The following is a 26,865-nucleotide window of genomic DNA, read 5'->3' as shown; positions in this document are numbered from 1 at the left end:
TAGATAAGGTCATACAGTTAACCACCTGCCAGGTAAGCTCTGGGCTGCTTCACTGTATGTCCTTTTTTTATTTTTTCTAAGAGACACAGTAAGGTATAGTAAAAGGTGCAGGGCATCAGACTTTTTGCCTACCCAGACGTAACTATGGAAAGTTACTTAACCTCTCTGAGCCTTAGTTTCTTCCTCTGTGAAATGGGAGTAATAATGTCCTTCTTAGTTGTTGTGAGGATTAAAGGTGAATGCACAGTATGGAGAGAAGCGCTCAGTAATTGGTAGCTAATATTGCCCCCTGTGGGCTTCTGGGACTTATGCCCCTGCTATGGCTTACTCTTCCATCTTTGAGTCCTTGCAGCCCAGGATGGCTGTGAAATAGACTACAAGGGGAAGGATTACGTATGTATGTATGTAAGTATGTATGTATGTATTTGTTGTAATTATTTTACATCACCTTTCCTCATTCAGGTGTCTTCAAAAACAAACATATTTAAAAGATTTTACTTCTCATCTCCAGGAAGAACCAGCTAGGAGTAGGTACTTGAATAAATTATAAAGATTTCTGAAATCTTAGTAAGATTCTCTCTGCAGGTCCACAATCTCTTATCTTCAATTCTGAATACAAAAAGCTCTGAAAACCCAAAACTTACTGGACATAAGGCCATTTATAGTCTTTGGCCACTTCTTATGAATATTTGTACTTTGTAATGCAGAAATATTATTGTTTTGCTTATGGGCTGCTGTCCCTGGACCTTGCATCAGTATATATGACATATGTACTGTATTACTTTTCTAAAAGCTGTAAAATTCTGAATCTGAAATACATCTGACTGTAAGCATTTCAGATTAGGGATTATGGACCTTTTTTGTGTAATAATAATAATAATAATTGACATATTGCCTGTCAAGGGGAAATCTGTCCCCTTACTGGAATCTCACCATGTGAATCTTGGAGTCACATAGCACTGTACTTGGAAAGGGCTTTAGAGATCATTGCCAGCCTCTTTCACTGTATAAATGCAATAATGACGTGCCTTGCTTTAAGGCACAAAATCCTTAGCCAGCTTTGATTCCAGAGTCATTGTCGGTTTTCCCATCATGGGTGTGGGGAGGAGAAACAAGAACTAATTCCAGGATGTTGCCCTCCCATTTTGATGCCATTTCTCTCTCATTTTTTTCTTTCCTTAGCTTCCCTAGGTAGTTAGCTTTTATCAGAAGGAACCCCTGTGCTGTCTTCAAAAGGCAGTACCTGGGGGCTGGAGCATAAGAAGGGAAAGATGAGGAATATTACTGGCTGAGTTGTGGATGCCTAGGACTCTTCTCATATCGAAATCATGGTGTTCTGAGGATGGGGCCTCCATCTAAATATGGGAGCATATAACAGCCATTAAGAATGAGCCTAACAGGTCATTTCTTCTTTGGTCAGTTTCCCACTTGACAAAGGAAGGGTAAGATTTACATTCCCAAAGGCTCCAGAGTCCTTCTGGTGAGCGAATTATTATTATTTTTCTTTTCAGATTTTGGGGAAGGGATTTGAGGAGGGAAGAAAGGAGATGGGGTAAGAGTGTTTCTAAGTCTGAAACTCTCTCTGTCCTGAGCTGTTCCCATGGTTACTCAAGGACAAGGGGAGACAGTTTTGCCCACAGCTCCAGAGACACAGATAACAAAGGAATGACCTTCATTTTTCTTCAGGTTGGACCCTGTAGGGGTCTGTGAGCAGCTTCTCCTGGAACTTTGTTTGGATTCTGTGTCCATATTTATAATTTATTTGAAACATGCTGGATAGTGTTCTCATTTGGAGGCTGAAGTTCAGCTAGGGAAAGCAGTGAGGTGGCATGGGTGCAGGAGGAGGGGGTAAGGAGAGATACGAGATACACCTGCCAACGACTCGTAGCCCAGAACTCTCTCTAGAGAAGAGAAGCCCCTCCTCCTCAAGAGGCTGTCTTGTTCTCAGTCAGAAGAACCTTGATTTAGGAGATGGCCTCTCTTTTCCTGGCCATTCTAAGAGGAAAGGCCATTTTACCCCATTACCTCCAGAGGGTTGGGCTAGGCCAAGGACCTCATAGGACTCATGTCCCCTCCAGCCATGGCTAGCATTGCTGCTTTGCCTTCTGGGGCCTGAGGTAGGAAAAAGTGTGGTTTCTTCAGCTGCTGCAGGAGGCCAAGCAGGGCATTTGTCCTTTGCCCCAGTAAATTAAGCCTGCCAGGGTGCCTACCTAGGAACTTTCTTGGACATGAATTTCCTCCACTGTTATGGTCATGAGTCTCTTTCTAATGGGATTACAGATCAGGGGTGGGGAGACAGTGTTACCTGTTGTTTTCTGGTGCTTGTTATTATATATTTGAATAAACAGTGCTGTGAGTATTTGCCATGAAGGAGCTAAAAATTTTTTTTTAAAAAAGAATGAGCCTAATAAATCTCATCTGTTACAGGGTCTGAGAGATACGTCAGGGTAAGAAAGACAGAGACAGGTAAATAGACATTGACAGTTGTGGTTCCCACACTTTTTCATCCTTGGCTTATTCATCCCTAGGGTGCAAATAGCTATGGGCAACTTGGCCTCGGCCATAAGGAAGATGTGCTGTTGCCCCAGCAACTGAATGACTTCTGTAAACCCAGGAGTGTCAGGAGGATCACAGGAGGAGGGGGCCACTCTGCAGTTGTCACAGGTAATTTCCTTCAAAAGTAGATAGTCACTCATTTTCTTATTTAGACATTTTCCCCTGGATATGATATTGCCATCTTTCAGCCTTTTGTATTTTGCAGAGGAAAATAATGTATTTTTGTGAAACATTTTTGTGAAAGAGCCAAATTACCATCAGAAGATCCTAGATTTTCAAGGCTAGAAGGACTTCAGAGATCTTCTAGGCCACCCCTTTCCCCCACCCCCTCCATTATACAAATGAAACTCAGAAAGGAACACTGATTGCTTAACATCACAAGGCAAAGTAGTGGCAGAGTTACAATGTATATTTTACACCATAGGAATTAGAAGTCTTTGTAATTAGATTGGATATTCCTTGAGAGCAAAAACTGTGTATTCCCCTTAATCTTCCCTTACTGTATCTAGGATAGCACTTAACAAGTAGTACAAGTGCTACAATGTTGTAAAGGGGGGCATATTGCATCTGGTTGAGAACATGAGCTCTGGAATCAAATCTCTGGGTTCAGATCCTGGTTCTGTGACTTATTATCTATGTGGCCTTGGGCAAATAGCCACAGTTTCTGAATCTGTTACATGAGGATAATAATGGTGGATGAAGAGAACCAGTGAGTTAGCAGGGCTCCATTCCGACTGTCATGGGTCGTTGGTGCTTTTCCCTTTATGGACCCCTTCCTTTGTAAAGAAAAAAATTATATTTTACAACTGTGTTGGTATAAAGATGGATATTAATAGAATCCACTCCAGATTTAGTGTTATATATGCATCGTTACTATATTATCTTTTTCTCATTTAAAAATAACTAAAAATTAAGCCACTCTGTGGGCCTCTGAAAGCATTGTGGGCCCTAGACACTGTGCCTAAAGGATGAGTCCGCTCTGCACAAAAAGCTCTTAAAACAGTACCTGGCACGTTCTCAATGTTGAATAAATGTTGTTGGCTTTTTGTTCCAGTAGATGCTCAGTTTGGTGATTGATTGACCACTGCGCCAAGACTTGAAGTTTCTCTGTAGGTATTAGTTTGAGGCCCTTGGCCTTGTGTTGTTTGGCTCCAGAATACATGAACATACACAGCTTATTAACTTGGATGGCAAAAAAAGTTATTGGTCTGAGATTCCAAATAATTAGTGAAATCTTTTTGTTCATTTTGCAGTTGTGTTTTTTCCTGTGCACGCTATCACTGATGCCTTTATATTTTGCAGATGGAGGAGACCTCTTTGTTTGTGGCCTGAACAAAGATGGGCAACTGGGGCTTGGTCACACAGAGGATATCCCATATTTTACCCCCTGCAAATCCCTCTTTGGCTGTCCCATCCAACAGGTGGCCTGTGGCTGGGATTTTACGATTATGCTCACAGGTGAGTTCACTCCTAGGTAGATTTTTGTCACCACAAAGGCTTTGGGTGAGAACAGTATGATGGTGGTGACTGCAGATTAAATGAAAGCCTCTTTGTGTTTAAAAAGCACACATAAGTCCTGGTGCGGTGGCTCACAATTGTAATTCCAGCACTTTGGGAGGCCAAGGCAGGTGTATCACTTGAGGTCAGGAGTTCGAGACCACCCTGGCCAACATGGTAAAACCCCGTCTCTACTAAAAATACAAAAATTAGCCAGGCGTGGTACCCCACGCCTGTAGTCCCAGCTACTCTGTAGGCCCAGCTATTTGGGAGGCTGAGGCAGGCGAATCACTTGATCCTGGGAGGCAGAGGTTGCAGTGAACTGAGATTGCGCCACTGCACCCCAGCCTGAGCAACAGAGCAATAATCCATCTCAAAATAAATAAAAATAAATAAAAAGCACACACAAATTTTCCCTCTGGCTGTCAAGGAAAGTTGTGGACTACCTTTTCTAAGGAGAGTTTAATGGTAAAGGAGACTGGGATTGGGGTGGAAAACTTTTGTTAGAGAATAGGGAATAGACTAGATCACCTTTGGTGGCCACTTCCTGTCCCAAAAGTTCATGATAGCTGTGTGCCTGGGGTAGCTGGCCGGTGGCCAGCAGTGGCAGCAAAGGGTTACTTTCAGGGAATGTGGTAGGAGAATATGAGGCAATAGTGGTTGCCAAAGCAGTGATGGCAGCTTTTTCACACTGTGGGATTTTTTTTTTTTTTTTTAAATAAATGGTGTTGGGCAGATCTGTTTGGTCTTTGTGAAGCCAGGTAGCAGGATAGGATATGGCCAGAGGGTTATTAGAGTAATGCACTTGGGAACAGCCAGCAGTAGTTACCTTGTCAGCTGACGTCTGTTCCCTTGAAGCAGTTTTGACCTCTCTGTTAAGCTTTGCTCTGTCTAGCTGGCCATTCTGGATTTAAAGGACCATCTGTGGTTTCTGACCAGGCTCCCTCTTTGCCACGGTCCTCTGGCAAGGACATCTTCTGTCACTCTCCTGTCGTAAACCCTTGTGGATTCTCCCAGACATAGCTCGGATTCCTAGCTTTTTAGCGTTGGCCTTCTGTAACTGTTCCCTAGCTATCTTTGTGCCATGTCTCTTATTCTCCACACTCCTCATACTTTTCTTTCCAGTCATACCAAGCAGTATATGCTCTTCTGTCTGTCTGGACCAGCCCCTCTTGTCTTATCTGATGGACTCGAATCCCAGCTTTAAAACCCTGCTCAAGTGTCACCATCCTCCTCTGTGGAGGGGTTCTGTAATATGTGTTGAATTTGATGGTGATTATTAGAATCTAAACAATAACTATCATTTATAAGGTGTTTATTGTGAGCCTATGTTTTGGATTGTAAGGAGTCAGTAGATAATGCTCTTTCCTGCTCACATGTGGAGCCAGTTGTGAGAAAAGCACAGAGAAGTCAGTATTGGAGATTAAAAACTATTGGCTTTTCACTGGTAAAGGCTAAATTGGAGGACAGGATTAATTATGAGGCCAGTGGTCCTAATATTCTTCTGGTCCAAACTTACCCCCAAATCTCTAGGCTTTCCCCACAGGGAAATGCTTCCTATGTGTCAGCCTAGAATGACTGAGAGGGAGATGCCAAGCCACACATGTCCTGTCCCGTCTCCTAAACTCACCAGTTGGTTACATGACCGCTGTCCCCTAGAAAGCAGTGAGGATGGGGAACGGCAGGGAGAAAAGCTGGAGTGTTGTTTTACTAATGGAAATTTTGTCACATGGAAACATGAAAAATGAAAAATTACTATCCTCCCATCCCAATACGAGGCACTGAGTTAAGTGTTCTACACAGATAATCTGTTATTAATGAGATAATAGAATAGACAATCTGTGTAGAGTGCTTAACCTGGTGCCCAGTGTTTTCATTCCTAGAGGAGTAAAAGCAGGGAATATGGTCTGAATGCACTGAAGCACTTCCCCTCATCCCCTTTGCATCTCTCACCCTGCAGCATTTACCCATTGGTCACAGACATCTTACTTCATAGATTTGCAATTTAAGTATTTGTATTTTGCAGAAAATGGTCAAGTTCTATCATGTGGATCCAACTCCTTTGGCCAGTTAGGAGTTCCTCATGGACCTCGAAGATGTGTGGTTCCCCAGGCCATTGAGGTGAGGACAGTTAATATTTAGCTTGCCCATGACCTGTTAAAGTGTTTCCAAGGTATTAACCTATCTCTCCCCAGAATAAAAGGCTGTCAGGATCCCTGAAAACCCATGGAGTAGGAGAATTTGAGTTGAAAAATAGGTCCTTCTGGGAAAGATTAAGTTGGGAGGTAAACGTTGTGAATGAAAACCTCAGTTAGTTTTCATACACTTCATATGAAATTTTGTGAAATAAAACAATAAAAGTAATACATCTCATAAGGATATTGATGACATTTTACAGTTCTAAAATTAGTAATAATGGAAATTATGTTAGAAATAGGTCCATATAGAAGTGATTTGTCAAAAGACACTAAGCTAGGCAAATGGTATAGGCCAGTGCTAGCCAGTACAAATATAATGTGAGCCATATGTAATTTAAAATTTTCTAGTAGCCCTATTTAAAAAAGAAACAGGTGAAATTAATTTTTAAAATAACAGCATTATTGAGCTGTAATTCACATACCATAAAATTAACCCCTTTAAAATGTATATCCACAGAGATGAGCAACCAATATCATTATCTTATTTTAGAACATTTTCATTACCACCAAAAGAAACTATGTACTTAATAGCAGTCAATTCCTATTCTCCCTTCCCCTCAGCCCCTGGTGAGTACTGATCTACTTTTTGTCTCTATAGATTTGCCTGTTATTTCAGCATGTCATCAGTATAAAGTTATTTTTCGTTTTTATTTTTATTTTTGAGATGGAGTCTCACTCTGTCGCCCAGGCTGGAGTGCAGTGGCGCGATCCCGGCTCACTGCAACCTCCGCCTCCCAGGTTCAAGCAGTTCCCTGCCTCGGCCTCCCGAGTAGCTGGGATTACAGGTGCCTGGCACCATTCCCAGCTAATTCAGTATAAAAATTATTAGCAAGATATTTTATACTGATTTTGTACTAAGTCTTTGAACTCTGGTATGCATTTTTTACTTACAATATGTCTCAGTTTAGTGTAATCACATTTCAAGTTTTCAAGAGCTATGTGTAGGTAGTGGCTACCATATTGGACAAAACAAGTGTTAAACAGGACTCTTGGCTCTAGTTCAGAGCTCTTTACTTCAGTGCATCATACTTAAAATCACCCCTTTTTGTGAAGTTTATATTGTAAGTGATCATAATAGGAATATAGAATTTTTAAAGAAATATGCTTGAATCAAAAATGAGTTTTACCGCCTAAGCTGCCCCACTCTGATCTAATTTCCCTAAACTCTGATTAATAGTGGGAGATGTTTTTTCCCTAGAGAAAGCTTGGGTCTGCCCCTGCCAGCTTGCTGAACTCAGTTGTTGGTCTGTGGACTGTTATTTCGGGTCATGGTTCCCATGGTATGCACAAAGTCTAGGCTCTGTAGTCCCTGAAGGAAGTATTATAGCTCCCAATTGCAAATAGATGGCCTTGTAAGCACTTACATATAAGTTATAATTAATTTAGCTTAATTATACTTTATATAATCAAGGAATAGAGGAACAATGGTTAAAATATGTTGGTTGACAGAATCAGAGAGTAAAAACATTTTGACAGGTGACATTCTATGCAACAATAGGAGCAATGTGAAAAGAGAAATTTAATAGAAATTCATTCATTTATTTAATGACAACCATTATGTGTAGGTACTACGTTTAGGCAGTGGGAGCAAAGTTGAATAAGACCTGTCCTAGCAGTTGAGAGCTTTATAGTTTGGTAGGACATGATAGGCACATAAATACTTAAATGTAATACCATGTCAGAACTATGACAGATGCATGTATATCCCCAAAGGAGGGAGTTTTGAGCATCTGGGGGAAGGTGGGGTGAGAAGAGGCTTAAGCTAAGTCTCAAAAGTTAAATAGAGGTTTACCTGTCTTGGGATAGGAGGATGCTCAGAGTGGGTGCAAAAGAAGAACATTCTAGGCAGAAGGAACCATGTAAGCAAAGGTGCAACGGAATGAAACAGGAGAGTTTGGGATATCGTAAGTAGTTTAGTATGGTTGGAATATAAGGAAGAGGTGGAAGTTCCAGGGTAGAGTGGGTGGGAATGGGGCATTCAGGGTGGTTGTATGTGATACATGGTAAGAACAGCATGGTAGGGAGGTCAGATAGGAAGATGGATTGAAGGAAGGTTACTTAGGAACTCTTGCTAACAATCCAAATGAAATGATTGTGGCTCAAACTAAAGCAGCAACAGTTGGGATGGAGAGTAAGAGGTGGAGGTGAGTGGTGTTAAAGAGACTGAAGTCACATGTAAAGCCCTTCAGTTAGTTTTTTGGGGAAAAACAAAAGAAAAATATAAAGGACAATATGTTCAAATTGTATTAACGCTAAGATTTGATCTTCTCATAAGCTAATGTGATTGTGGACTCCATAGACAGAAGTATAGTTTCCAGAAGAAGGAAGGCCAAAGCTCAGCCCTTTCTGCTGTTCAGCCTGCATCTGGGATGTTGTGTTTTGTTGTGGATTTGGTGCTTAGGCCCTGGGCATAAAGGTATATAAGACTCAGGTCCTGCCCTTGAGGGTCCTAAAGTTTAGAAAGACACTGTGGACCTGTAAATAAACAAATATGATAAGCCTTAATGGGGTTATGATTATGCTATAGAGTTCCTTTAAAAGAGAAAGATTGAACAACTAGAGCATATTTAGAGAAGTGAAGACCAGGAGGGGAAGGGAATTTGAAATCCAGTGATGGCTGATGAATGGGGGATATTTGCTTTGAAGAAAAGATCTTCATTAGTTATCTATTGCTGTGTAACAAATTACTGCAAACCTTAGCAGCTTAAAACAGCAAACATTTATTATGTCACAGTTTCGGAGAGTCAGGAATTTAGGAACAGCTTAGCTGGTCTCTCATGAAGTTACAGTTGAGATGTTAGCTGGGTCTGCTTGCAATCTCCATGGACCTGTAAATAAACAAATGTGGTAAAGCCCTAATGGTTTCATGTTCCTTGCCATGTGGACCTTTCTATTGGACTTTTCAGACATAGCATCTGGTTTCCCCCAGGAGTGATGAGAGAGAGAGGGAGAGATGCTAAGCAGGAAGCCTTAGTGCCTTTTTTCACCTAGACTCTGAGTCACTCATTGCTGCTTTATTCTCTTTATTAAAAGCATGTCACTAAGTCCAGCCCACACAAGGGGAGGGGTATTAAGCTCCACATCTTGAAGGGAGGAGTAGCAAGAATTTGAGGACCTATTTTTAAAACCACTACAAGATGTCTTAGAGAGGACATGACAACTATCTTCAAATATTTGGAAAGCATTGTCAGAAGCTGCAGGCAGATAGGTTTGGTTCCACCTAAAGAGATAAATGGAACTGTGCAAAAATGGAACAGGCACCTGGGGAAATGGCGATCCCTATGTCACTGGGGGTAGGTGTTTGGCAGGAGTTGGATGACCACTTGGTGGGGTGTTGTTGGATGGAGATTGGACTAGATCATGTTGGGAAACTTTGAGCCCTTGGTAAATAAAGTCTTACTGGCACACAGTCATGCTCATTCATTTATGTGTAGTCTAGAGCTGCTTTTATGTTACAATGGCAGAGCTGAGTAGTGTGACAGAAACTGTGGCCTGTAAAACATTTACTAACTGTCCCTTTACAGAAAACATTTACTAACTCTTGGACTAGATGACCTTAGAAGTGCCTCCCAGCCCTGAGAGTTGTCATATGGTATTGTGATATGGTATTTTAAAAGATATATTTTTTTCTTTTAGGGATAAATGTAGAGGTATTTATGGGTGGAAATATTGGGGGGAGTGGTTGCTTTAAACCAGTCAGACCCATAATGAGGACCGTACTGCATTGTATTTGGTATAAATTACATAAAATTTTGTAGGTGGATGGTTCTGAGATCTAAATCCTTTTCTTTATTTTGACAGTTCCATAAAGAGAAGGTTGTTTGTATTGCTGCTGGACTGAGGCATGCATTAGCTGCTACAGGTGATCATTTTATCTTTTTTTTATTTTTATTTTTAATACTTTTTAGAGATGGGGTCTCACTCTGTTGCCCAGGCTGGAGTGCAGTGGCTCGATCATAGCTTGCTGTAGCCTTGAACTCCTGAGCCCAAGCTGTCTAACTGCCTCAGCCTCCTGAGTAGCTAGAACTATAGGTGCATGCCACCATGCCCTGCTAATTTTTAAGATTTTTTTGTAGAGACAGGGTCTCGCTATGTTGCCCAGGCTGGTCTTGAATTTCTGGCCTCAAGCAATCCTCCCGCCTTGGCCTTCCAAAGTACTGGGATTACAAGTGTGAGCCATTGAGCCCAGCCTGCCCTCCGCCTTTTAAAATAGGTCTGTAATAAGAGGAAACTTAACTTTAGGAGAAAAACCATTTAGGGAATATTTCAAAGGGTCCTCCTGCATTGTGGTTCTGATGAAAAGGAGAGAACATAAGGCAGAAGTCATGTAGGAAAGACATTAGCAGGTAGAGAGGAAGGAAATGAAGTTTTCTAGCTCTTTGTGTTCTAGGTATGATGCTAGGTGCTATTTATTTGATTACTTTATTTAATCCTCACAACCAGGAAGTGATGCGAGTTACATTTTACATGTGAAGAAACTGAGGCACAGAGTTAAAGTGCTTGTGTAAGCTTATACAGGGAGTAACGTAGAGCTGGGATCAGAGCCTGGGATGGTTTGGATCCTAAGGCTCATATTCTTTGCAGGGAACTGCACGGCCTTCCTAATGGATTTTAATGTTTATTAATTTAAAAGCTTTAAGTGAGCTTGTCTCCTGTACTGTGAGTGGGTGATGGGACTGACAGTCTGTGTGTGAGGGGGACAGGGAGGTGGCGTGTGGGAGAATGGTGACCCTTTTATCTCTCCCCTTTTCATTTTTTCTGCTCTTACTCCTTTTGAACTGAAGGACAGCACTAATTGGCTGTGGCAGCTGAGGCTCAGGTGCTTCGTGAGTCCAGTTGTGGAGTGGAGGAAGGAGAGAGGAGTGAGGAAGAGCTCAGTGCAGGACTGTGCTGATAGTCCTGGGCTTAGCATTGATTATACTTCAAAAAAAATTCAACTTTTTACTTTGAGATAATTGCAGATGCACATGCAGCTGCAAAAATAAAACAGACCCTGTGTGTTCTTTCCCAGTTTCCCCTAATGGTATCTTGCAAAACTATAGTACAATAACCTAATGAGGATATTAACACTGATACAGTCAAGATATAGAACAGTTCCATTACCACAGGAATCCTTCCTGTTGACTTTCTATAGCCACACCCATTTCTACCTGCCTATAACCACTTCTTAGCCCTAGGCTAAGCACTCTTCTGTTCTCCATCTCTATGATGTTGTCATTTCAAAAATGTTCTATAAATGGTATCATACAGTATATAACCTTTTGAGGTTGACTTCTTTCATTCAACATAATTCCCTAGACATTCATCCAAGTTGTGTATATCAGTAATTCATTCCTTTTCATTGCTGAGTAGTATTTGTTGGTATGGATGTACCACAGTACTAATCTGTTAGGGCTGCCGTAACAAAATACCACAAACTAGGAGGCTGAAAGAACAGACATTTATTTTCTTACCATTCTGGAGGCTAAAAGTATTAAGATTATTGTGTTGTCAGGATTGGTTTCTCGTGAGTTTTTTTTTTTTTTCCTGGCCTGTAGGTGACCACCTTCTTGCTCGGTTCTTGCATGGCCTTTTTTGGGTGTGCCTGTGGAGAGGGAGAGATTTCTGATGTCTCTTCCTTTTTATAAGGACACCAGTCCTATTAGATTAAGACCCTACACATATGACCCCCTTTAACTTTTATTGCATTCCATAGCCCCTATCTGCAAATCTAGTTACAGTGGGCATTAGGGTTTCAACAATTTCAACATCTGAATTTTAGGGGGATACAGTTCTTCCCATGCCTGTATATAAATACACACATACACACACACACACACACACATATAAACATATATATATATAACACACACACTCACACATGCATATATATATATATATATATATATGTATGTATGTATTTTTAAGATAGGGTCCCCCCCTGTTGTCCAGGCTGGGGTACAGTGGTGTGTTCATGGTTCACTGCGACCTCAAACTTCTGGGCTCAAGCGATCCTCTAGGTTCTGCCTTCCAAGTAGCTGGGACTACAGATATGTGCCACCACACTCAGCTAATTTTAAAATTTTTATTCTTGTAGAGATGGGGTCTTGGTATGTTGCCCAGGCTTGTCTTGAACTCTCAGCCTCTGACAGTCTTCCTGCCTTCTCCTCCCAAAGTGTTGGGATTACAGGTGTGAGCCTCTGTGCCCAGCCTGAATGAGGTCTACATATTGTAATTAGTTGATATGTATCACAAGTCTTTCTTTCTTTTTTAAAAAAATTATTTTTTCTTAATTTTATCATGGTAAAATATACGTAGTTTACAGTTTATTATCTTAACCATTTTTAAGTGTATAAGTACATTCATATCATTATGCAATCACCACCACCATCCATCTCCAGAACATTTCATCTTGCAAAATTGAAACTCTATACCCATTAAACAATAACTCCCCATTCCCCATTCCACTGGCCCATGGCAATCACTATTCTACTTTCTGTATCTATACTTTTGACTACTGTAAGTCTCTCATCTAAGTGGAATCATACAGTATTTGTCTTTTTTGTGACTGGCGTATTTCACTTAGCATGATGTCCTCAAGGTTCATCCATGGAGTAGGATATATCGGCGTTTAGATACTTTTTAAAGTGGATAACATTCCATTGTATGGATATATCACGTTTTGCTTACCATTCATCTGTCAATGGACATTTGAGTTGCTTCCATGTTTTAGCTATTGTGAATAATGCTGCTATGAACATGGGTGTACAAATATCTCTTCAAGATCCTGCTTTCAGTTCTTTTGGATGTGTACCCAGAAGTGAAATTATTAGTTCATATGGTAATTCTATTTTTAATTTTCTGAGGAACTGCCATACTATTTGCCACAGAGGTTGTACCATTTTGTTTCCACCAGGAGTGCACGAGGTTCCAATTTTTCCAAAAACTCACCAACACTTGTTATTTTCTGGTTTTTAAAAATAGTAGCATCAAAATGTATATGAGGTGATATCTGTTTTCATTTCCCTGATGGTTAGCAATGTTAGCATCTTTTCATGTTTTTACTGGACATTTGTGTATCTTCTTGGAGAAATGTCTATTCAAATCCTTTGCACTGCACCCTCCTCCCTCGCTTTTTTTGTTGAGACAGTGTCTCATTCTGTTGCCCAGGCTAGAGTGCAGTGGCATGATCTTGGCTCACTGCAGCCTCCACCTCCCAGGCGCAAGTGATCTTCCCACCTCAGGCAGCTGGGACTGCAGGTGTACGCCACCATGCTTGGCTAATTTTTAAATTTTTTGTAGAAATGAGATCTCACTATATGCCCAGGCTTTTCTCAAACTCTGGGCTCAAGCAATCCTCCCATGTCAGCCTCCCAAAATGCTGGGATTACATCTTCGCCCATTTTTTAACTGAGTTGTTTCTTTTGGTTGTTGAGTTTTTGGAGTTCTTTATATATTCTGGATATTCATCTCCTGTCAGCTATCTGAAGTCTCTTATAAAGTTTTTCCTCTTTTTTTTTTTTTCCTCTCGAAGTCAATTTGTTGAAGAGATTGTAAGTTTTTATTTCAACACTGTGCTTTGCTCACATTGTGCTCAGTGGTCATAGCTTATTTTTCACAAAACAGGCTTGTCTGTTTATAGCCTTAAAAAGGACTGCTGTTTATAGGATACTCCCAAAGGAGCAGAACCTTAATGTTGCTGTTGGGTGATGGATCCTAGTTTCACACACCTGAGTGTAGATCAAATATCTAGAATTTCATATTTGCATTTGTATGAGGTTCAGAACATAGGTACATGAATTAGATTCAGTGGGCATGAAAGTAAAAGGCCATTCTGCTGAAATCATGGCTATTAAGAAGCTATCTTGCAGTCATAAATATGTATTTACTTGGCAATTAGGAATCTTTGAATTCATCTTGGTGTCGTGGAAAGGGCACTACATTAGGTGTTAGGAAAGCTGAGTCCTGGCATTTTCTCTGCTGTTACCTTCCTGCCTGAGGAGACAAATCGCATCCTCTCTTCAGGGCCTCAGTTTTCTCATCTACTGAATGTGAGGAATGGATTTGATGATCTTCAAGGTTCTTTTCTGCTTTGTCTGGGATCTGAGTTGTCTTTTCAGGTTAATCATGAATAAGGTGTCATTCCACTGATTTGACTCTGAAGGAGTGTCCTGGAACTTTTTGTAGGAAGTTATGTGATATTGGAATTTGCTTTGATGGTCTTAGTCTGTCCTGAAGACTGGATTTGTGATTGGCTTGGTGGTAATCCCTGGACCAGTTACAGGACCTCTTGAAGCAATTGAGCTTCTCCATAACACTCATATTAATTGAGAAAGAATTGGGAATTTCTCATAGCAGTGAGGTTCAAAGAGCAGTCTAGTCTTATCCTGATGTGCATCTTCTCTGCTTTCTCTTCCATTCTGTTGGGAAGTGAGTGGCATCGTGTTCCAGTGGGGGACTGGTTTGGCACCATGTGGACGACGGTTGTGCCCTGGGCAGACTCTTCCATTGTTTTTCACAGCAAAGGAACCAAGCAGAGTGACAGGTAAGATGCTTCTTTCTTTAGTCCTATATTTGTTCTTTGTCAGGAAGTAGAGACATAAACATGCAGAAGAGGATTAAATGGATTTTTGATTTTGCTATTTCTTGGTCTCTCTAACTTTCTCTATTAGTTGGTCTGTTAGTCTTGCTGGCATTGTTTGTTGGCCCAGTAGAAGCAACCTTCTTTCCTGCCAGGGTTTGGAACCGACTGAGGCATAGATGCAAGTCAGGTAGGTGGAGATTGAAATGGTAACTCTAGAACTGTTAAAAGCTAGGTTGGAAGACATGATTAGAGGCTCACTATGACTATATATTGTCTTCAAACCCCTAATTCTGAATCTCAGATTGAATTTACCCACCAAGCACTGGGGTAGTTATATAGAGTTGGCCCTGCTAAACTTAACGCCTGACCAAGAGGACATGAAGATGTACCCTCTCTTCAGGCAGGCACACCCCAAAGAGGGAACCCAGGAGGACCGTGCCTTGCATGGCCAGTTCCTTCTCCCAAAAAGGAAGCAGGAGTGAGTGAGGATGTAGACAGAGGGGCCAGGACTGTTCCCACAGGGAAATCTCTCTACGCGAAAATACGAGGAGTAGGTAATATGTGTTCTGCCCATAGGTCTGTTGGTCATTTGGTCTGTATTTTCTACTTCCTTTTCTTCCCCCCACCCTTCTTCCCCTGTCTCTCTCTCTTTCTTTCTCTCTCTCTGCTCTCCTTGTGGGCCTTTCTCCCTCTGTATACAGCACCATGTCTCCATTTCCTCCTCTTCTCCCTTTTCTGCTTTCTCACTCTTCTACTTTGTGACCGAGTTTACCCAGGCTTGGCTGTAGGAAAAACTTGTATAGGAGACTTGTAACTACTTCTTCTGTTGCCTGGAACAAATCGGGGATTTTTGAGGATGGTGGGAAGGGGCGGGGGAAGAATAGGAAAGGGTGGGTTGCAGTGGGAGTGATGTAATTGGGTGTTGAGATCATTCTAATTTTTCTAAGTCCTGGAGGTGTTCTCTTTCAGCTAAGGGTGGGCCTAGCTTCCCTGAAACCCATGGGTTGAGCTGGGGAAGGTACTCTTAGAAAGGAGAAGGAGCATTGGATGTGGGACAGGTAGTCCACTTCACATGACATTAGAAACATGTATAATGTAAACTTGGACTTTTCAAACATTTTTGTCTTCTTCATCAAGGTATTCACTTCTCCCCAGGCATATCCTGCCTTCTCATTTCTCTGTGCTTATGGGAAAACTGTTACCTCTGCCTGAAATGCCTTTTCCGTTGTGTTCCCTCTGGGAAAAATTCTAAGAATTTTTTTTTTTTTTTTTTTTTTTTTTTTGAGACAGAGTCTCACTCTGTCGCCCAGGCTGGAGTGCAGTGGCGCGATCTCAGCTCACTGCTAGGTCCGCCTCCCGGGTTCACGCCATCCTCCTGCCTCAGCCTCCCGAGTAGCTGGGACTACTGGCGCCTGCCACCACGCCTGGCTAATTTTTTTGTGTTTTTAGTAGAGACAGGGTTTTCACCGTGTTAACCAGGATGGTCTCGATCTCCTGACCTCGTCATCCACCCGTCTCGGCCTCCCAAAGTGCTAGACCTAGCTCAGATACACCTTTCTCAGTAAAGACCTTTTCCTTTCTAGTGTTCACTGCATTAGCTTCACATGCATGGATAGCACAATATACTGTATTATTATGAATTGTCTGTATGTTTTCTCATATGCTGAAGATTATGAACTTTTAAAGGGTGGAAGCGGTGTGTCATTTTGCTCTATATCTTAGCACAGGACCTGTTATTAGAGGGAAAAAATGTTTTTTATTTTATTTCATTTAAACAACCTGTTTGGCATCTGTTTGGGTGGGGCACAGCTTAGATTCAGAGTTGGTTTTGGGGGAGTTCTCTGATGAGACATTAGAATGGATCATCAACTTCCAGTCCTCAAAGTCTTTCACTTTTCGTCCTCCCGTACTCACCTCATTGCCAAAAGTTCTGGAGCTGGAACCCTGGCTGTCCCCTCCTCACCTGGCCATTAGGGGCCCAGTACTTCCTCTCTGGTGAACATGGGTGAAAACATCTGCTTTGTCCTGTTATCATTCCAGAGGACACTTGAAGGTGTGAGGGCCATTTTATTACAACAGTTATTAATTAAAAAGAAGTGTCAGAAAAAAAAGTTACAGAATAAGTCTGCGTCTATCTGCATGCTAGACTGCAGGTCATCACAGGCTAGCTCCACTTTTAGCAGTGTAATTAAGGAAGGAAAAGTGCTGAATTTGGAGAAAGAAGCCCAGTTCAGAATCTGGTTCTGATTGTATGTTCTTAGGAGGCTTGGGGTTATTTAAGTGCCTGCATTTGATAACAGCTGAGTGTATGAGATGTCATTGCTCTAGACCCACTCAACTGCTGGAGTTAGGAAATAGACACACGGACACACACACATGCACACACATTTTTACATACACACACCTATGTCTATTTATCTGTCTCTACTAGAAATCATGAATTTACACTGATTTTTCCAATTACTATCCAATATTACACGGTTGATTATAGCCTTTCCCCTTTTCATATCTATACCTTTCCTCCCCTCTTTGATAGTGATGAATCTGGCTCCTTTATCTTGAATATATTTACTTGATTGTTCAATCTCCTGGCATGTTACCAGGCTCCCTACAATGCCAGCCATCTTCTTGGCCAGTGCTGCTGACTCAGGCCTGCCTGCACTGGCTGAGTCTCTCCCACGCCCAGGTGGTACTGGCTGAGTGCCCCCTCTCTGCCCAGTTTGTTCTGTTATAAATGTAATTCAGAAGAACATTTTTTCTTTTGTAGGTCTAGAGAATTCTAAAGCAATGTGTGTTCTTGCTGGCTCAGACCACTCAGCTTCATTAACAGGTAGGTACCAGCTCTTTCACGGTTTAACATGCCATTCAGGATTCTGTATGTGACTGCCTGAAGTGGTGATATTGAAATACAGAGGGAATGTCATAGACTTTGGAGCTAGAATTCTGATGCTACCACTGGTATGCTCTTAGGCAAATTACTTTTCCTTTCTGAGACCATCTTCTTGTCTGTAAAAGACTTTGTGGGTAGTTACGAGAATTAAATATAATACATATAAATCATGAATAGCAGACATAGGCTCACTTCCATTTCGTCTGAGTTTGCTTTCTTAACTATACAATAAGGATAGTAATGTCTTCCTCTCAGGGTAATGGTGGTTGTCAAATCATGTAATCAACAGTAAATTTATATATAACATATATGGATAACAGTGTATTACATAATTATGAATTCTTTGTAGTTTTCTCATATACCTACGATTATGAGGGTAGAAGCTGCTCTCTTATCCCTCTAATCTATTTTGGTGTGTATTGTAACTGTCTAAGCTCTCTACCTGTGTATACTCTCTAGTTGTCTAATCTCAAAGTAACCTGTTTTATCCATCTATATCTTTCTAATCCATTTATCAGTCTCCATTTGTGTATCTGTCTACTCTGTTTACCTATGTATCTATTTATCTTTAATCTTTGTAATATCTAATCTGTGTATCTATATATCTAACTCTAGATATATAGTTTTGTAAATATTTTATATTGTTATATGTTTCTCTAATTTATCTACTTCATCTCTTTGATCTATCTGTTTTTCTGTCTTAACTGTTTTTTTATCCTACACTATATCTCTCTCTTTGGCTGCGCATTCATCCTTCCATTTGAAACACTGAGCCAATACAGTATAAACTGTCTAGTGACTTTTCCTTCCAAGGCAATGCAGCATTTTCTTGAAAGTGACAGTAATCCCTTCTCTTTGGCCCACATTGCCCTGACCCCTGCTGGTAGACTGGAGACTATACATCTGAGAGATTTATAATATTTTGTTTGGTAAGACCTCTCACAGAGTTGAATGTATTCTATTTTTTAAGCAAAGAGGAGGGACTTCCGTACTTAGTGTTTTATGTGGAAATTCAGGTGTGCCCATAATATATGTAAATTAATGGTGGTATGCATTCTTCGACATCAAATTTGCAATGCAGCCCAGCTGAGAAGTTGTTATTTCAAGAGCACAGGAGCCGTAATATGAAAGTTTAAATGCTTTGCAAATTCTGAGCTGCAGATAATTTGTCATTTAATGAATTTAAAACAAACATCTAATAAAAAAGCACCTACTTTTAACTTGTGTCTCACATTAGGTAGATTTATATATTAATATTTGTTAAAAGTGTTGAGTTGAAATGAATGCCAACTATAAGGGACTCCAGTGGGTATCCAGTTCCTCCCTTCCTTTTACAGAAGAAGGACTAGAGACCTTAGGGTGAGAAGTGATGTGTTCGTGCCCCACAGTCAATGAGGGATGGAGAAGGCATTCTTTTCTGAGAATAAAAGTAGACTACGAGGTGTTTCTGTTTTGTTCTAATTAATTTGAAATGACTGATGGTATGTAAACCTAGAGCTTGTCTAATTGTTTGCCAACCTCAACTTCTTAAAAATTCTTGTTGGTAGTAAATTTATTATTTCATATGTAGGGCACTTTTATTATGGTGTTATTTATATATAAATGTTGAATAATTAAGATGTATTTTAAATATAAGAAATTAAATTTCTTTTAAAGTATACAAAGAATTTAAGTTTCATTTAAAGTATACAATTTAGTAATTTTCAATATATTCACAAAGTGAAATGGTTTTTGATATTTTGAAAATGAGCTAAAGATTATGGAGATTAATAGCCCTGCTGGGCACTGTGGCTCACACCTGTAATCCCAGCACTTTGGAGGCTGAGGCAGATGGAATACTTGAGGTCAGGAGTTCAAGACCAGCCTGGCCACTGGTCTACTAAAAAATGGAATTTTTTTGTAGAAACCCCATTTCTACCCCAAAATTCAAAATTAGCTGGGTGTGGTGGCACGTGCCTGTAATCCCAGCTACTTGGGAGGCTGAGGCAGGAGAATTGCGTGAACCCGGGTGACGGAGGTTGCAGTGAGCCGAGATCACACCACTGTACTCCAGCCTGGGTGACAGAGCAAGACTCCGTCTCAAAAAAAAAAAAGATTAATAGCCCTCTCTTTCTTCATCTAGTTCAAGCTGTTACACATTGGATTTTGTTCAATGCTCTTTAGACACTTTCTCTGGAGTGGTTGTAGATTATATAACTATTTGGCATCGCAGCAGAATTTAATTTTACCTGCTGAGGCAACAGCATAATGATCCTCATCTGGAAGACAGTTTGACTTTCAAAAAGATGGTTTAGAGCTACTAAGATAAGTGAAGTTGTTTACACAGGCTTCATCGTCAGTGGCATCTTTGTAGCTCAGCAGTCCACTTAATGGATTTGATACTTTGCTGAGGGGGCTTCTTTGCTATCTTGTAAGAGATCTTCATACTTTGCACACCCTGATGAAGTCCAGGAGGTTGACCTCTCTCTGGGAATGGAATACACCAAATTCACTTCATAGAACTGCAGAATGTCAATGTTGCAGGGTCACCCCAGTGACAAAAAGGTTTCACTGATTTATACTCGCTCATTTTGGAGTTGAGGAAACAGACCTAGAATGTGAAGTGATGTGCCCAGTGTCAAACAGTGATCGGGTAACAGATGGAACTTGAACTGGAGACTTCTGAACCTTAGTCTGAAGCCCCTAAATGATACTGTTTGACTTTCTGTCAGTTTTTTGGAATATACTAGACTGCCCTAGGGCAAGCAATACTATCAAGTTTTATTGGGAAGCTACAAAATGCAGTGAAAGCAGAAGACCTGGCTTCTAGTCCCTATTTGACTCCTTATTAGCCATGTGATCCTGAAAAGTAATTTAACATCTTCCAGCCTTGATTTATTTATCTTCTAGAACAGTGCTAATAGAAATATAATATGAACCATATTTCAAAAAGTAAAAAGAAACAGGTGGGATTAATTTTAATAATATATCTACTTAACCCAGTATATCCAAAATATTATTTCAACATGTAACCCATGTGAAATTATAAGGAGCCACACTCTTTTTTGCACTAAGTCTTTGCAGTCCATTGTGTGAGAGAGTAGCATTTCACTTACAATGTATCTCAGTTTGGACTAGCCACATTTCAAGTGTTTAATAGCCACATGTAGGTGGTGAACTACTGTATTGGGTAGTACAGCTGTAGATCCTTAGATTATAAGGGTTGGAAAAGCTGAGGAGTCACAAATTGACAAGCCATAGGCTAAATTATAGCCCATGGCCTCATTTTGTATGGCTTTCATTTACAAAATATTTTTGAATGTGAATGCCTTTTAGATAGGCACGTACTCTCTGGCTTGCCACAGTCACCTGCCAGTCATTCTTGTTACCAGTGTCATCAGTCATATTGTCTGCCCTTCTAGACCAACAGCCTTCCCTTCCAATTTTCAGCTGGTGAAACTAAGTCTTAGAGAGGAAGTGATTTGTCCAAGGTCAATAGCTAGTTAGCAGATCCAGGAATAGAAGCCAGAGTCACTTGACTCTGAATTTGTTCTCTTTCTGTTAAATCACAATGTCAGTCAGTCACTTTCCTGCTTATATCACAGGATTATTGTGAGGTTAAAACAAACTGAAGTGCTATCCAGATGCGATTCTGTAGCATTATATTTTCTGCTGGACAGGGCATGCAGTGAAATAATCTTATGTTTAAAAAATTTAAGCTTAAATAATGTATCTTTTAACCTGTTATTTCGAAAATTTAAAGCATTTTTTTCATACAAAAGGTAGTATAGGCATATATTTTAAAAACATAGAAAATAGAGAAATGTGTCTCATACACATGGTAGATGTTGAATAAATATTTGTTGAATGAAAAAATGAAGAGAAAACCACACATTTTTATTTCTTAAGCTACTAAGAACATTTGGCCTTGTTTTTTATGTATAGAATTTTTGAAAATCTTGTAATAAGTTATTATGGTGTACACAAATTTTGTATCCTGCTTGGCTCCACTCAACCTTGTAGTGTAAGTATAAAACAACTTCTTTTAACCACTTATTTTTTAGACTTCTGTTATTTTCCATCATTTTGGACTAATGTTCCCTCACCTCTTTTGTTACCCTTCTGTTTGTTTAAGATGCAGGAGAGGTGTATGTTTGGGGAAGCAACAAGCATGGGCAACTGGCTAATGAGGCTGCTTTCCTTCCTGTGCCCCAGAAAATAGAAGCACATTGTTTCCAGAATGAAAAGGTCACTGCCATCTGGAGTGGGTGGACACACCTGGTTGCTCAGACAGGTGAGACAGTAGCAGAGAACTTACGGTTGGTAAGAGCAGCTGGGGGACAGCTGTCTAAGCAGCCATGAGTGCTTGGGGTTAAGCCTTTTTACTGATGAAAGCTTAAGGATCAGAGATGGGGATACTGGGATCTAGTTCTGCCACCAGCCAGATATGTGGCTTTTCCTCTCAGAGTCACAGGTTTGTACCCAAAAAGGCAAGCCTGGGTTAAGTTAACTCCTTCCGGTCCTAAGAGCCCATGAGGTTTTGAGAAGGGATCCATTGCAGCAAGCATCATCCAGAAATTTGTCCAGCTTGTTGGGAAGTTCTTACTTTGTCATAGCTATTTGCATGTCTAAATCTAAATTAAAAGCATCAGAAAATGTTAAGTGAAAGATAAATATCTAAAGATTGAGGTAGGAACATTATTTTGATTCATAGCTGGCATGGAATTCTGATTTAAACTTTTGTTGACCCTAATAAACTATGTGTATTGGTTCAGACATCTCATATATTCCCTCAGATGTTACCACATCATGCCATACAGCTTTTAGCATCTTCGTCTTTTCTTGAATCTTCATTTATTTCTCATCTTTCCCTTAGGGCAGTTCTGCTTTCCTGGCCTTCATATTGTTGACTTTGTCCTCAGATTTTGTTTTTTCATGGCCTCTATTCATCCCTGCCTTCCTGCCTGTTGATTTCACAGAGTTCCCCAGCCAATTTGAAATTCCCAAGATCTGTCATCATGTCAAAGTATTCTGAGCTTCAGGGGTTCTCAGGAGTTCCCTTGCCTACTCCTGTCCTGCTTGCTAGCTACACACACATCTCTAGACTCCCAAATATCTAGGGACTCTTATTTCAGAAGTTTCTGGCTTTTGCAGGTTTTCAGGTCAGCTTCAGCTATCCTTGGTAAGTCACATATACTACACATTTCTATACACAAATGTAGACTTATGAGCAGTCATATCTATGATGCTTTTAATTGGTCTTTTAAAACATTTCATGATCGTTTTGCAATAGAGGCCTGTATAACAAAGATGTATAATAAACTTTCCCTATTACCGCTTTAGAGGATGCTCTAAGCAAAGTGTGTCGTTCATTAGGAGGAAGGTCGTCACTTTCCTCAAAGAGATTCAGATTGCTTGAAGATTGGGCTTATCTACAGAACCTTTTCCTAAAGAGACTCACTGAGCATAGTAGCTGGGTTTTGTATGTTTGTAATTGTTGATATCTCTCTTTTGTTTCAGATAATAAGCTCTGTGAAGGAAGCCACCAGATTAGTCTTGCTCACTTCTGTATCTCCAATGCCTATCAAAGAATTTACTCATTTTCCTGCATCAAACTCTTTATAGTTAAAAGAGACTACACATACACAAATGCGTACAAGGCAGGGTAGATAGCTAGGATTTCTGACCTCTTTCCTGGGACTTAGATGTTCATGAACAGAAAGCTTCTTTGTCTCTTTGGATTCTGGTGTCCAACCAAATAGGTTAATGTTTATTAGGCACCTATTGAGCAATGTGTTAAGCCTTGGGGAAATGGAGGAGAAAAGACATAGGCCATATCTTCCCACTAGAATATGTAGATAGGCGTAAGCCTAAGAATATAGAGATGGAAAACTTTATCATCCATGCATCATACAAATAGTGAGGGTCTTTTTATGTACCGTGCCTTGTACTAGATGTAAATCTTGCCCTTAGGGAGTCCACTGTCCACTAGGGGTGATAGACCTGTGATAAAATTTTACTACATTCCAGTATGAGATGTGCAACAATATAGCTAACTACAAAGGGCAAAAGTCGCATAGAAATTAGCAGTAGTCTTGAGTGATTGGGTGTTCACAGGTAGGCGTTTCATGGTTAGTCTTCCAAGAATTGCAGTACATTAAAATACACTTACTACCAAATGGTGGTGAATTTGGCTGTCTGTCAGTAAACCTTTTAACTAGTCAGGTAGTTGACTAATGAAAGACATAAAGATGTTGCTTCTTTGATTTTAGCTTTGAAGCATTATAGCTGATGCGATTCCCACATCTGGGCCAGCAGCCCAGCCCTTGGGGTGGGAGGTTGGAACCCATGTCTCTGACACTGTCTGAGTCACCCCAGCTGCTCTGGAGCTCAGCGTCAGGTTTCTGCCTCCTTTCAAGAGCATGATTTTTTGGTAACGTTTCAGCTATTTACTTAGCTTGTTAATTCAGATTGCTTGTTTTTGTACATTGCCACTTTCTCCTTTATCCTAAGGCCAGAATGGTTAAACCTGGGATGTTTGGATGTCCTGGTTTTTGTACTGAATTTTGGGTAAATGGGAGTTTCCTGTTATGTGATTCACCAATTTTGTGTTCCTTCTAGCAGCAGTGGAGGCCTGTGCTCTGGCCCAGTGTCGTTGAGAAGAAACACCCAGGGCTTCTATTTAATCAGACTCAGCACTCACCTTAATGGGAATAAGATTTCCTCACAGGGTCAGGAGCAGCTCATTAGTGGAACAAGGAGTTATTTGACTGTAGTTGTTTTCACAAGCTCCAGTGGTGAATTGTTCCTGGAATGAACTTGCAGGCCACATCAGCACAGAGGCTGCTCTCAGTCTCATTCTGGGAGGCATTAGTTGTGTGATATTGATTAAAAAAGAGTTTATGCACAGACACTATTGGCGTCTAATGGGTAGAGGCCAAGGATGCTGCTAAACATTCTACAATGCAAGGGCAGTCTCCTATAACAAAGAATTATCTAGCTTCAAATGTTAATAGTGTCAAGATTGAGAAACACTGCTCAATACGGGACATCCCCAGTGGTAGGTGCTTAGCTAACGCAGTTCACGTGGTATCAGAATAACTTTATAGATTGTCTGTATGGGAATCTGGGATGTGTTCTCTGCCCTCCCCTCTCAGGAGTCTGTCTGATGCCTGCCTGCAGTGTTTGTGATGGAAAAATACTTTTCTCTGTTAGTCAGAGGCACTTGGAAAGAGTCCAAGAGAACCTGTTCTAATCTGGGAGAGTTGGCAAGGGTACCTGTGTCTCAGGCTCATGGTGCTGCATTCTAGAAACCTTTCCCAAGCTGCTTAATGTTCCCGATCATTGTTCTCAGGAACTTCATGGGACTCCTGGGTGACTTTATCCAGGCTCAGTGACCTGCAGGTGTCTCATCTGAGATTCATGGTTTCCTGGCTGGAGGTGCTTTTAATGAGAGTTGGATGGCAGATCTGGGTGCCTTCCTAGTTTGTTGACCTTGATTAAGTCACTTTACCTGTTTAGGCCTCAGTTTCCTCAACTCTGAACTCTGGTATTAAAACCTGCCTGCATTCTACATAGGGCTGCTACGATGTGCAAATGAATGAATCTGTGAAAGATCCCAACTATTGTAAAATACATACATAAGTGATGGCTGCCTGGGGTATGTAAGTAAATTAAAGACTTAGTAGTTGCTTTTAGAAAGACTTCTGTTTCCACAGGGATAATGCCACCTTGAGACTGCTAGCCTGAAAGCTCATGAGCTGGCCAGGGATGCCATACTCAATATCAAACTCTGACAGCAAAGTTTTCTAAAGTCTTTTACTTGCATGCAGTAGGCAAGTGGCTCTTTCATATCATCAACAACTTGGAAGATTTTCGTGGCCTAATTTGTAATATTACCTATTAAAATTCAGGATACTCATCCCAATTTGTAATTGTGTACATCTCTTTGTATTCTTATTTGTTTAATGTCTAGACTGTAAATTACATGAGAGCAGTGTCTGTTTTGTTCATGGCCATATCCCCAGCATCTGGCACAGGCCTGATACATAACAGATGATCAGTAACTAAGTGCTGAATGAATAAATAAATGGCAAGGTAGAGAAAAACCTGGGCTTTGAAGTCAGATAGACCAAGGCTTGAATCTTAGCTCTCTTAACCTACTGATTTTGTGACTGTGGGCAGCTCCACCTTTCTCTGTCTCCATTGTCACCACCCTAGTTCAGCCCACTGTCACCTCTTAACTAAATCCTGCAGTAGCCTTTAACTGGTGTTCTGGTCTTCCCATATTTACTCCTTGATATAGTTTGGATGTGTGTCCCCACCCAAATCTCATGTTGAAATGTAATCCCCAGTGTTGGAGGTGGGGCCTGATGGGAGGTGATTGGATCATTGGGGTACATTTCTCATGAATGGTTTAGTACCATTCTTCTTGGTACTGTCCTTGCCATTGTGAGTGAGTTCTCATGAGATCTGGTTGTTTAAAAGTGTGTACCATTTCCCCCTTGCTGCCTTGCGCCTGCTCTTGTCAGATGATGTCCAAGCTCCCGCTTCCTCTTCCACCATGATTGTACGCTTCCAGAGGCCTCCCCGGAAGCTAATGCTCGAGCTATGCTTCCTGTACAGCCTACAGAACCATAAGCCAATTAAACCTCTTCTCTTTATCAATTACCTAGTCTTAAGTATTCTTTATAGGAGTGTGAGAATGACTAATATCCTCCCTCTCCCCTCCAACCCATTCTTCATACCTCAGTTGAAAGATCTCTTCAAACCCATTGTGTTACATTCATATGGCTTCCCATTGCTCTTATGATGAAAATATAATCCTTAGTGGTTCTACAGGTCCTATGTAATCTGCTGTCTGCTGACCTTTCCAGTCCCATTTCTCACCATGCTAGTTCTTGATCCCTATCCAATCTGCACTCTGGCCTTTGCTTGGTTCCTTGAAAGCATCATTCATTTCCCACCATAGTGCCTTTGCACCTGATATTCCCTCTGTTTGGCTACTTATCCATGCACTTCTTCTTCAGTTTGACTTAGCTAAATCCTTTTTTTTTTTTTTTAAGTCTTAACCCTTAACTTAGGTATCTGGGAGAACTTTTCTTGACATTGCTGACTAGTCATTTCTCCTTTTTTTTTTTCTGTTCTCATAGCACCGTAAGCCTCTCTTTTGTGCTCTTTTT

General features: G+C 40.7%; 1 protein-coding gene across 21 annotated transcripts in view; it reads left to right on the top strand.

The window, feature by feature from the left end:
* Nucleotides 1-26,865, top strand: part of SERGEF (secretion regulating guanine nucleotide exchange factor) — a 225,110-nt gene that overhangs the window by 2,584 nt on the left and 195,661 nt on the right. For 13 of the 21 annotated variants that reach the window (XR_004665020.3, XR_001338602.4, XR_008620158.2 and 10 more), the window contains exons 2-8: nucleotides 2,529-2,664; nucleotides 3,859-4,014; nucleotides 6,080-6,174; nucleotides 10,053-10,113; nucleotides 14,662-14,775; nucleotides 17,582-17,644; nucleotides 21,819-21,977. Coding sequence is in view for 18 of the 21 variants with exons in the window: in XM_024930818.4 (XP_024786586.4) it covers nucleotides 2,529-2,664; nucleotides 3,859-4,014; nucleotides 6,080-6,174; nucleotides 10,053-10,113; nucleotides 14,662-14,775; nucleotides 17,582-17,644; nucleotides 21,819-21,977 (784 nt within the window). In the remaining 3 variants the exon portion in view is untranslated. Of the gene's footprint in view, nucleotides 1-462; nucleotides 532-2,528; nucleotides 2,665-3,858; nucleotides 4,015-6,079; nucleotides 6,175-10,052; nucleotides 10,114-14,661; nucleotides 14,776-17,581; nucleotides 17,645-21,818; nucleotides 21,978-26,865 lie in introns of all 21 variants that reach the window. The other 8 variants (XM_063608114.1, XM_063608115.1, XM_063608113.1 and 5 more) reach the window with 5 other exon arrangements.

Source organism: Pan paniscus, chromosome 9, assembly GCF_029289425.2.
Source record: "Pan paniscus chromosome 9, NHGRI_mPanPan1-v2.0_pri, whole genome shotgun sequence".
NCBI lineage: Eukaryota > Metazoa > Chordata > Mammalia > Primates > Hominidae > Pan > Pan paniscus.
The sequence above is the reverse complement of the archived record's forward strand: the minus strand, read 5'-3'. Positions and strand labels throughout refer to the sequence as shown.